General features: G+C 35.6%; 2 protein-coding genes across 2 annotated transcripts; both read right to left on the reverse strand.

The window, feature by feature from the left end:
* Positions 1–906: 906 nt before the first annotated feature.
* Positions 907–1419, reverse strand: GCK72_023437 (uncharacterized protein; the record flags this gene model as incomplete). The annotated part of the gene is made up of 3 exons (XM_003102521.2): positions 907–1061; positions 1137–1325; positions 1371–1419. The coding sequence occupies 3 exons, from the start codon at positions 1417–1419 to the stop codon at positions 907–909; spliced, it is 393 nt and encodes a 130-aa protein (XP_003102569.2).
* A 507-nt stretch (positions 1420–1926) lies between these two features.
* On the reverse strand, positions 1927–4538 carry GCK72_023438 (uncharacterized protein; the record flags this gene model as incomplete). The annotated part of the gene is made up of 10 exons (XM_003102574.2): positions 1927–1963; positions 2015–2127; positions 2178–2384; positions 2435–2528; positions 2611–2713; positions 2765–2867; positions 3164–3311; positions 3396–3634; positions 4237–4316; positions 4409–4538. 10 exons carry the CDS (start codon positions 4536–4538, stop codon positions 1927–1929), a joined length of 1254 nt encoding a protein of 417 aa, XP_003102622.2.
* Positions 4539–12676: the final 8138 nt, after the last annotated feature.

The following is a 12676-nucleotide window of genomic DNA, read 5'->3' on the forward strand; positions in this document are numbered from 1 at the left end:
TAGCGGTGAGAAAATCAAAAGTGAAATATACCAAAAAGCTACTATTCACAAAACGTTTCATTTCACACTTGACTATCATCGGCCTACCGAACTCTCTGACTCTTGCACATTCTTTGGCGGAACACCAAAAAGCTTTTCCCAGTCTGGTTTTCAGCGAAAGTTTAAAGATAATCGTTTAGCAAATATCAACTGCCGTTTTACTTTGTGCACATTGTACATGCATGAAGTTGTTTCAAAGCAATTTCGACAAGTGGTACGTCATAAAAGTTAAAAAGAGGTCGACTACAAAGGAAGTACTCTACAATTAGGGAAAAAGGTTCAAAACGTTTTCACTAGTAATTGTCGTCTGCTAAACATTTCGAAAGTATTTATTTTCTAGAAACATATTGATTTGTATTAAAATGGAAACTTTGCAAATGATTTGTTGCTCCCCGATAAGGAAAGTGACGGAAGTGGAACGAGACGGAACGGAGAACCGAAAACGAAAAGAAAAACTGAAGTTATTGTTGAGAAAAAAGGGGTTGACAGTTTAGTTTTGAGTGACGTGTAAACATCTCTAATAAGAAAAAGTCAGTGCACCATAGAGGGGTACTAAAGAAATCGGCGAACTGTGCCTCTTTGATCTGAGAGATGAATAGACAGAGAGTATCGTCGCGAAAAGGGTTGTTTCCTTCGACACACACCGGCGCAAACACAAAAATGAAACCAACTGTCATTTTTGTGAGCGAGAGGGACAGAGCTCACAGATGTATGCTCGGAAGGAAGTGGAACGACCGCTCTTTCGATGGTTTTTTGTTCTGCTTTGTAATCTGTATAATGTTTTGATGGGAACCGCGGCGCTTTTCTTTATGAGCAATCTGAAAGGCAGGACAAAAGTAAAAACAATGAATAACAGGTCAACATTTTTTATTGTACGTAAAGATAGAAGAAGGTCAGGACGATTAGGAAGGCGACGAGCATTATTTGACTATCACGAATGGCCGGAGAGTCGTTGCAGAAGTCAATGTTCTTGCAGAAACAGTTCGTGTGAGTACCCAAAGAATTGGTGACTAGTTTGCAAGCTGGAAATTACAAAAATTTTCTCTTAAATCTCTAAAATTTAGAAAGTTTGCTCTCTAAATTTCCTAAGACCTTACACGCTCCTGCGGTATCAATTGGTGGATTGTCAATGCATCCGTGATAGATTCCGTTTGACAAGGCGTCCGGTCCCTTTGTACAGTAGACTCCTTTGCAGTACAAACTTGCGTTACAGTAGTCGTTGGCGTCATCCACGCCGAGTGGGGTAACACAGTCGTAGCACTTGATTTGTACTTGTTGGTAGGTACCTAATCCTTAATCATATGCAGAAATCAGTATGGTTACAAGCTTACCGATAATAGCCACGGAGACTAGGATGACTTGCAAGAATGAAACCACCATTATGATATTCTAGGACTACAGAATATGAAAACAGAAACGTCTGTGTAGTGTATGTGGGGTGAATGTCAGAATATGAAAGAATTCGGGAGCCGAGTCGGGCTTGTGGTTGCTATTCGAAACGCTTTATGCTTTTATTTATTTCCTCGATTCCAGGGGACGGAGGATAGACACACGACATTTCCATAGTGAAATCCACAACATCTTCTCTCTGGTTTTTATTCTTTTTTTGTTTTTTTGACACAAAAATTGGAAAAAAGCAGAGACAAGAGTGTGTGGGGAGGACAAGTAAGCAAATCAAAATCGTTGGCGGGGTTTTAAGAAACAATACATTTTGAGTGGTTCATAGAATGGCAATTTTTGACAGAATTGGAAAAAACATTGAAATCAAGTTTTGGAGAAGAAGAAAACACGTGTTGTATTTTGTATATAAATGAAATCTAGAAAGCGGATGATAATGATAAAAAAGCAGGCATAAAAAGAATTGTACATTGGGAAGAGATCAGCGATTCAAGTTCTACTAGGATTCAGGGACGTTTCATCGGTTCTGAAATTGTTCCAATTTATACATATAGTGTTTTCGGATAGGAAAACGAACCTAGACGCAGTTAATTCCATGTGCCGTTTATATCGGAATGATCGTTCCGTGCTACCATACGCTTTCGTAACATTTGCAGTAGTAAATGATGACGGTGCACATAACGAAACTTCCTGAAAACATGAATAATGCTTATATTTCACCGTCGTTTGTGTTTTCCTACCGAGTCAGTATTCCATTGTGCCATGTCATAAATACATGCTCCTATTTGAGTTGACTTTATACATTTCCGACAAGACCGCCTAAATCGTTTCCCCCATACGAAAAACACCCAAAAGTTAGATGAGCAGTTGAGGACGATTAGAAAATTTGATATATCCACGAATAAGGAAGCAAGTGGTGACCTCATGAACGCTGATTGACCGACAACCTATAATTTATTTCCAGCTTATTTAGTGTTCTTCCTCTGGTATCACTTACATGCTCCAAAACATCAATGACCGTTGGCAAGATGTCGGAGATCAAGAATTTAGCGATAACCAAAACCAACATTATATTCGATTTATGGTCTTTTCTGGAATAATTGATAATTGCTGATAAGATATGTTGACGTCATAAAAACAAAAGGGTTCCTATGAAAGAAAATAAAAACTGACCTTGAGGAGTTATATCGAGATGATTTCATTGATTTACACCGTGTATCTACATCCGAATTGGGTGCGCATAAAGATTTCCGTTTAGCGATAGCGGATCGGAGCGCTGAAAGGAAACCGTTGATTACGCAAGAGAAATTGTAAAGAGTTTATGTACCAATTGAGATTCGCAGTGTGAGAGCAAACAAAATAAGGCAGGGAAGTAGAGTTACAAATATCATTGCTAAGATGACGTGATAAATTGTCCAATATAATTGATTCTGAAAATAAGATAATGATTAAGTTTCAGCTTGCTCATTAACCCAGCATCACATTTCGAACTTCAACATTTTAGTTTATGTATAATCAAAGACCACACTTCAATTCCCCCACTTCCTGTTCTTCACAATAGCTTTCAACCTATTTTCCCACCCAGCTACCTTAGACTGAGTTAGATTGAGTGAGTTTTCGGGACCTTTTGAGAAACGCCAACACCTTAGAATTCAGAATAAGTTATGCTTTTGGGACAAAGATCTATTTTTCCCCACTTAATACGCCCTCTTTTTTTCTCACATACGTCGAAAAGTGAAGTCCTATCTATTGTAGCAACACAATTGTCGCTGGTTGGAGGATCACAATATAAAATTACATGAACTTCAAAGAATCGCGGAATTGAAAACATGATAGCCATTATTGACACCACCACCATCAATCTTCGCACTCTTCTGAAAATGAAATTTGGTTTAGTTTAGGCACAGACGGCTTCTTCTTTCTTCTCTCTCGATTTCACTTAATTTAGTTTCACGCACCGTTTCTTTCCGATTGCACGATGTTTGAGTGGTTGGCACAACGCCAAATAGCGGTCTATAGTCAGTGTCAAAACAATCCACACGGATCCGGTGTGAGTGGTATTTGCGAACGTGTAAACATAAGGGTATAGGTACACGTAGGTGCCTTGTGACACTAGGTGACCCCACCACAAGTTGGGAAATGAATACAGTAGAAAAGCATTGGCTAGTAGTGCAGTTTGCCAAAGTGTCAGTGTCACCTGAAAACAATATTTTTGAAAAAGAGAACTTGAATTACTGTAGTTTTAGTTTAGCAAAAAGCCTAAATATTATTTTGATTGAAAACTTCTTCTATCAAGTACTGTCTCTTTGTCAAACCAGCGATCATCAAAGTCATACTGCTTCATTAATGCATAACAATTTACAGGGCATTGTATATATGCATCTAAACATTTTTAGATCTCTGGTCTTTCAGTAATTCAAACAATGAATGTTTCATGTGAGAATATGTTCTTCTGGTGGTCTATGATAGTTCAGAATTTGTTGGTCCCTACTTTCAGTTTTTTTAATTTCAGACTACGCTTTACTTGTCTGGAAAAGCACTTCTAGAATATCTGAACCGTCCAATTACGCAAAGCGCTCAAATTGCTGTTTTGTAAAGTCATGCATACAATTCATTTTTCTAATGAGTAACCGATCAGATCAGCTAAAGAAAAATGAGAGGTTTGAGATGTCTTGTCTCATTTTTTAGCCTCGTGAGTTGAGTTATTCTCACAAATTATAGTTCCTTATGACGAATGTAAATACGATGCTCACTAAAATATACCAAATCCTCTAAAGGATTCCGTTAATATTCACGTACCAAATAATACTGAATTGCTGGTGTTCCAGCTCGTTCTTTTCGTAGAAATATGAAGACTGACAATAGATTTAGAATAATTCCTGAAAATAATAAAATGATTATGTTTAGTGGGGGCGTCTGAAATAGGCGTAGTGTCTAAAACTCAAAAATTCAAAAATTCATATGTACTTACCAGTAAATACAAAGAATGCTGTGAGGTATCCGTTCAACAAATGCGACAACATTGTGATGAAAGAAACTGCCCAACCAAAAAGGACGTCAATGAAGGTGGTTGGAGAGGAGGCGGCATCCGATGGCACCATTACTGGAGGCATGAGAAGACGCGACAAAGAAGAACTGAAACATTCTTTTTTCTTAGTGTGTATAACAAACATATCATGTTTCTTGAGCATGAACAGTCATAGTTAGTTTTTTTTTTCTCTCCTTATTTGATGAGTGCATAAGGAAGAATATATTGGGAATGTCCCCGGAAAAGAACCGGATGTGATGCAACATAGAATTTATTTATTTTTTGAATACGAGAAGACACTGAGGTTATACTTATGCAATGAAGATGGGACAAATTTAGGGAGAAGAACACTTTTTTCGAAAAAAACTCCTTCAGGTTACAGTAAATTTTGTATTGGGTTAAAATACAACTGTGGGAAAGAAGGCTCCAAATGCAGAAATCAGAGAGATGTTACTTTGGTCATATCGCCTAATCGTGTGTTTATAAAAAGCCTATCCCTAAAAGAGAAGCCTTGTATACTCTAAGAACACGATTTTTCTTGAACGTGGAGGAAATGACGGAGAGCCAACGGAAAAACTAATATAAAAGTTATGAACAAAAACGAAAGGAGCATCAAACCTGTCAAAAACACTCACAATTTCAACTGAAATTTCTCTTACTTTCCAGTTTTTTGTTGTATGAAATGAGTTCTTCAACCCTACTTCATCGTCTTTTTTTTAAACGGATGCTTGAGACGGAGAAAAAACGACGCGTCTCACAGCTTTTAGTCAATTTGCAGACTTTTTTTTCTGGATTTTTAAAGCAATTGTTTTGTTGTTCTGTGATCACGATCTGTGAGCTAGTAGAGGATATTTCATATGTATAACACCTAATTTCGGATCTATTGAAGTTTTGCTAGTCGGTGCAGAATTGGAGGCAGTCTACTCGATTTTGATAGAATCTCGCCCGTTTGAGATCAAAACGAAACATCATAATAATTAAAAATGAGTACAATTATATTCTTCCAATTGTGGGAATAAGAAGAAAAGGAGCAACGAAGAAGCCGTCTGGGCCGTTGTGCTTTTGAGCCATCACTAATCACGTCCTTTGTTTTTTTAGTGAAAATTACCCGGTTTATGACGAAATAGGAGAAAGTCGGCTGTTGCCCGAAATTACACAGATTTTTGGGCAACCGGTAATTGTGATTACTAGAAAATTATTAAAAAATTATTCAAAGATTAACTATTAAATAAACGAATGAAAGACATGTTATTTGAATAGATAAAATTGAGCAAGCCGAAGATAGTCTGAAACTTGTCGCAGATTTGTAGGTCTAAGGAATAGAAGAACGCAATAACCTAGTTCCAATAAAAACAAAATTCGAGTACTTGAAATTTCCTTCAAAAGAGAAATGAAATCCGAACACCTCAAAACAAAAAAGGTGTCAATAGAATTTTGGAAGGTGCCAATCAAGTTTCACACTAAACTCTCAAAACGCCCCCAGAAACTCAAATTTTGCAGATATTGTTTTTGGTCGGTTTGGAGTTTTTCTCGCTAGACTTTCACTCAAAAACCCACACTTAAGTGGAGTTTCAAAAATCGCCTAACCTTTCATGGTTCCTTCTTCCATTACTTCCAAAACAGGTGCTTCTTCTTTTTCTTTGAAATTTTACTGTTAGTCCAGACAAAATGAAAAAAAAAACGAATTCTTGAAAAAAAAAACAAGGATTCCCCCATAATGCTCTCTTATTGAGAAAAAACAACAAAACACAGAAATAATGAATAGGGCAAAAATTGGCAACTGCGAAGGCGGGAGACAAGCTTTGTGTGTCGGTGTCAATGCATTACGGTGAAATATTAATGGAATATGCATGGAATACATATGTCCAAATGTTGCACAGACGCAAGAGCACAATCTTGTTAATCTAAGTTATGAAGGAAAGAAAAAAGTTCCTCAATATGAATCCAGAAATATGCTACTTGAAAAATATGTCATATCTCTGTCTCTAGTCAGAGGGCAATTACTTGCTGGATATATGCGTAGGAGATTTTGCAGAAAAGTCTTCTCAAATTCAGAATTCTTGCGTGAGTCCTCGCCTTAAGTAAAATGATGCTGTAGATCCAACTTCAAAGATCCAAGACTTTGTTTTTCCGGTTGTTCTTAGAAGTATTAATAAAAATTCAAAGAACAAAAATTATTTATATGTATCGTATTGCTGTACATATTATGTCCTGGGTGCCATTACACTATACACTCCTCAGAGAACAAAATGATAGCCAATTCCAGCCAACATATTTTGTCTCACGAAAAAAAAGAAGGGCAAGTCGAAAATAGAAAATAAGAACAAAATACTTCTAAAAAGTAACTGAGTTAAAACGAACTGGCGAATCGATGTGTAATGGGAAAAATAATAACAAAATAACAATCACGTCAAAAAAAGAACAAGATGTCGTCCATCTCGGAAGGTCTTTGAGCATTAAGCATCAAAGGATAGTAGTTATCGTTCCAACAAAGCTAATTTGAAAAATGATTCATAATTCTCTTTCAATTTTCATTTTTTATAGAACCTACAAATGCTGTGACGCTTTCAGGAATTTCCTCCAAGGAATCTTTTAGTTATAAAAGTTCAGGGATTGAACTATTTCAAGTAACTCCAGTATGAGAAATAATATGAGAAACCATATATAAACATGAAAAATACACTGGTACAATGAAAATCACAATTTCTATGTTCCAGACACTTCTGCACGAATTGTGTAATACTTTCAAAGATTCAAAAATAGGGTTCTGGGAACCATGTGTTCTCAAAACAATCATACGACGTAGAATTGGAAAAAATGGAAATAAAATCATAAATATAAGAACGTGAGATTCGACAAAATATTGTTATGATTGAGAACTTGGAAATTCCTTGAGAGTAATTATAAGTCTAGTCTAGGTTTCATTTCAATGCCTTCAGAAACAATCAGAAAAGTTTTTCAATTTTTAATCTCTCAACAGTGCAGAAAACCAAAAGACTTAGAAAAATTCACTTCACGAAACCTAACCCCATGATTTAAACGTTTAGAGAAAAATGGTGCCCTTTTTGTTATCACTGAACAATCTTGTTCTCAATTTTTCAAAAATTCGTTGACAAAAAACAAGCGTTTCCAGTTAGTTGTGCCATTCCTGTGGGACCTCACCTCAGACTAAATGACGACTATACTAAATTCGCTTTTGTGTGTGTATTTCCTCTCCAGATACTGATGATTTATGAGAAGTGTAGGTGTTACTGAATTAGATATTTGGCAGGAAACTACGAACAGCTAGCCGAGAATGAATAGAACCTTTACTTCCTCATTATGGTGGAAAAAACACTGAACGAACATAAAAAAAGACGTTCTTCTTAAGATCCATCTCATTCAAAAAGCAAAAATCAGTGAGAGGAAATTATTATTATTCACTGAGATTCTACTGCAAGAGAGAAGAGATCCAGGCTATATTTGTTTTCCAGACAGACTATGGGCACCTTAATAAATAACACAAAAAACAACTAGGGTAGTAAAAAAGGAATGAAATAGATATTCAGTGGAAAAAGGAAGTCACAAAAAGGTCTAATGACATGTGTAGTTTCTCAATTTCTCAACTTGCACACTAGTCCACCGTGTCATTAAAAACTTAAACTTGAGCTAAACTATATCCGGGATGAGCTATCCGCAGGGGACTAGCAAATTAAAATGACGGACGAGCCACATCGAGTAAATGCTATATATTTGTCTAACCGACTACCTAAAATTTTTCGTTCAAGTGGACCAATGATCGGAATAAGGTTCCATGTACGTCTCTCTTCAAAAATACTTGGGACAGGATCATGACGATTTGTCAAGACACCTTTTTATGGGAGGGAGTGAGACTATTTCAGCCAGTTTTGATGCCGAAGAACTTGATGTTTTCAATTTTCAGGAGAAATAGATCAAATGAATACTGGGACTGAAAAAGACATGTTGTGTTGACGACTCCTCGTTTTGTACTTGCCTTACTCGCATTATGTGTAGGCACTCTTATTTTCACCAGTCATTTATTATCTCCTAGAAAAAAACCGGGCCGTTTTCACTTCTTTCCTCCCTTTTGTGGCTTTAAGCGTTGTTTACCCAGACAAGGAAGGTACCAAATGACTTCATCATCTCGATAAAATTGAATTACCCACAGGCGCATAGAGAGAAAAGACTACTTTACAAAAATATAAATGTAAATGAGAAAAGAGAATGTTGAATCTGAAAAATGTCCTTTCACTCACCTCCATTTTGAAACTTGTCGAAACGCCTTAGAAGGCGGAGATTAATACAATAGAAGTTGAACTCTTGTGGGAGTTGGAGAGATCTGTAAGTCAGCAAATTTCATTTGAAACAAAAGCGAAACAAAAGTATTAGTAAAAGATGATAAGAAATATGAAAAATCTGTGTATCTGAGTCACACAAATCAGCTAGTGGGAATTAGGAAGTAAATTAAACTAGAAAAATTGCACAATAATATCACCAAGTAACATCATTTTCAAGTCTGGAATTTTGGGATAGTTAATAAAATTGACGTATGTTGCATTCTTATCAAAATAATGTTCTAGACCTGAATGAAAACCAAGGATAGCGTCATTTAAATGAAGTTCATGAGGTTCAAAACACACTATTCAATAATTACCGTATATTCTATGACAGGATGTGCGTGTGTCTGAGAAATAGGAAAAAAGAACTTTGCTATAATCCGGAACTTTCTAGATTTTTGAGTTTTCAAGATTCAATGGTAAAATACTGAACCGGGACGGATTGTTTGAATTTCCAGATGAGGCAGTTCGTTTGAGTTAACTGTAGTAAATTTCCAGTTCCGTGGTTTTTTATGATAACAAAACTAAATTAAACTAAATCAATTTATGATACCCTTTCTCTAACTTCTTATATTCGAACTAGCAACGTTAAATTTTATGATTGCAGTAATCACCAGGAAATTAGATTAGACTTGAAACATTATCTTTTAGCATTGTAAAACTTGTATCTTCACTCTATAATCTTGTGATTTGCATGAAAATGTCATTTCAGTTCCACGAGATCAAATTGCTCTTTCATTCCGGATGTCTATTACATTCTGAGTGTCATCCGATTATACTCTTTCTACGTGACTTAACTAAATTATAGTTCGGTTCATAAATTTTCAACTTCTCTTCACAGCCATTCCCGTCAACCGCGTGGGACAACCCTGGTTGACAGGAACTCAGCGAGTGGGAGTTAATGACGTATGAAGCTTTTATTTTAGAAACAAATTGGATTTGATCTATGTGCTTTAGACTCTTGTTTTACACAAATTAAAAACTGAAAGGCAGTTCAATCTTTTGATTCTGAAGAATGTGTGAAATTAATGAGGAATTTTAATAATTTTAATTTATTATTGAGGAAGTGTCACAATTGAAAATAAATGCATTAGAGAACAAAACTTCAAGAACTACCGGGAGAACCTTGATGTGAAATAAAAATATTACTGAGGTGTAGTCAAGATCAGAAATTCAAAAAATCCAGATCTATACAAACAAAAAAATTTTGAATACGTGAGATTTCGTCCCTATAAAAAAGCCTGGAGCACAACCAGAAAGTTCATAAATTTGAATGAGAACTCAATTCATCTTCAAAAAACGAAAAAATACCATAAGACAAGAATGATGGAGAAAATTCAAAGTGTTTACCCAATTTTCACATCAGGAAAGACGCAGGAAACGAGAATAGTCAAGAAGAAAGGAAGAAAAACCAGAGTGAGAAACTATTTGATTTCATTTTCAGATATCTCACCAGCCCATCTTCTTCCCTATTTTTGTTTTTAATGTCTTCACTTTTTTCTCAATGAACTTGTTTCTACAGGGAGCATACAAAACATAAGAATTTGCGAATTTTATACGGAATATTTTCAGTGAACTCCTCACTGAAATTATTCATGGAAAATGAATTATAGCATGATAGGGCGGTAGAGTAATAACGAACAAATAATGTAGTTACACAACTCCAAGAAAAACAAATCTGAAGTCAAATCAGACTGGTACATTAAGACTCCAAGTGAGAAGAAAAGAAATCAAAATTAAAAATAAACATTTGGAGTCATTGCAAAAAGAATTTAAAAAAAGAAAATGTTTGCAACCGACATCAATTCATTTATACAACGGACAAGGATGAATCGGAAGCTACGGATGTATATGTTAGAATTTTTTGATAACGTGCCCTTTTTGCAAAACGGAAATAATGAATTGGAAGATGCGGGGATAATGTGGGAAGATTTTGAAGCTAAGCCCTACAACATATCGTCATTTTTTATTACAATTGATGCTAAGTATAAACGTTCAAATGTAGTGAATTCGGATTATGGATGTACCACCTTCAAATACTAATAATGAAGATGGGTGGTCGATAGATAGGTGGTTAAAAACAAGGAAGATCGGCAAAAACACTAGTACGGAACAGGTTCATTCCAACGAATAAAAACATGGAGATTGATTATGGAGAAGCAAGACTGATGATAATTTGGTAATTCGATTTCACAAGAAAAAACCAAAGTCTCAGTAGATTGAAATCTAGTAATCGACGCATCCTTTTTGGTTCTTTCGTTTTGTGTCGACCCATTTGCCCATTTGAATAATATGAGTGTTCTCACGCTTTGAAAAATAACAGGAATAACAATTAACATTGTAAAATTATCATTACCAATTCAAAAATAAACACAAAAACTGCATAAGAATTTCCAAAGACAATAGACAGGAACTATTTTATGGCTTCAGTCTGATGAACCAAATTTTTGAAATTTGTTTGTGTGTTTAATTCAATCTCTATGAAAATAATTTTAGCTTAAAAGTTGATATGGATTACTAAGTACAAAGAGTGAAACCTAACTAGGAAGTTTTGTATCACATTTTGTTTTCGGCACGGAGGGATTTTCAAAGAAAAAATCTTACGCGTTAGGATTTCAATGGAATATTTTTTTTCTTTTTATCAAAAATTCTTGCGCACTCCGCATTATAAAGTCCAGTTTATTTAAAAATAAACCCGTGCATTCGGTATTAGACAATCTTCTTTAAAAGCTGTTGTTAATCTTTAAAATGTATTTATAAGAGCTTGATCGGATTTCAATATGGTCATACGCAGTGAGGGTAACGTGTGGAAATTATAGAGTTTAGCCATCAATTTTCAGTTTTGTTTGCTTAAACGAAACATATTGAAAACATATCAAAAAGGTTCTGTTTTGATAGTCAAACATTAATCCAGTTAAAGTTATATTTAAATAGTTTTGGAAACGTTCTATGTGGCCGCTAAGAGGAATTATTCAAGAAAGTGAGATTATCACACTCCTACATCTAAAACAAATTATGCATGCGGTCTTTTCTCATAATAGGCGCTTCTGTTAATGACTCTACAAATACACAAAAAGGTATTATTCGTTTAATCTTCTGTCTGTTTTCGATTCCTGACTTGGGTACAATAGAAATGATAACAATGTACGGGATGACCCATCCTTAAATTAAAAATGGTAGGAGTAGTCGAAAAAGCAAAAGGCTTCAAGACGCTCATCAAAGTCAATTTAAAGACGAGAGAAAAAAAGGAGTAATAGAACGTCGTCAATTTTTTTGGGTGTGTAATATGAGAAAACATAAGTATGAATCAGATGGAGCATTCGACTTCGCCTTCGGGGGGTTGACTTTTGAGTTGCTTTTTCTTTCCGTTTCAGAGAAGAAATGATGGCGAACCTCAAGTGTCATCTTTCAACCTTTCTCGGAATTTTTCCGCATGGCTGAAGGATTGAAACTCATCTAGCTGATGAACCCTGCTCCCTATATTGTTCCACTAGAAAAGTAACTTCCAAGTGAAGTTCTTCATTACACTGGAAACTTAAAAGGATGAAAAAAAGAAGGGCAGTACACAGACGTTTCGATTCAGCCGAGAAGAAAAGGAAGAAGGGTAAAATTGAAGAGGGAAAAAATTTGCATTGTGTGGCTGTCAGAGAACAGAATATGTCGGGAGCGCTCTACTGAATAGAAGGTGGTTTCGGAGAATTATGAAGTCAAAAACGTTTTTTTTTGTTTGTTCTGAACGCCTATTCGAAAAGTTTTCGGCATGTCGAGACAAACGCGAAGTTGGGTCAGGAAAACATGACGGGGGAATGCTTGGAAAATGAAGACCAGAGCTAACACGAAAAAGGCATCTAAGAAAAAAACTTCATATGTGACA

This window comes from Caenorhabditis remanei, chromosome X (genome assembly GCF_010183535.1).
Source record: "Caenorhabditis remanei strain PX506 chromosome X, whole genome shotgun sequence".
Taxonomy (NCBI): domain Eukaryota; kingdom Metazoa; phylum Nematoda; class Chromadorea; order Rhabditida; family Rhabditidae; genus Caenorhabditis; species Caenorhabditis remanei.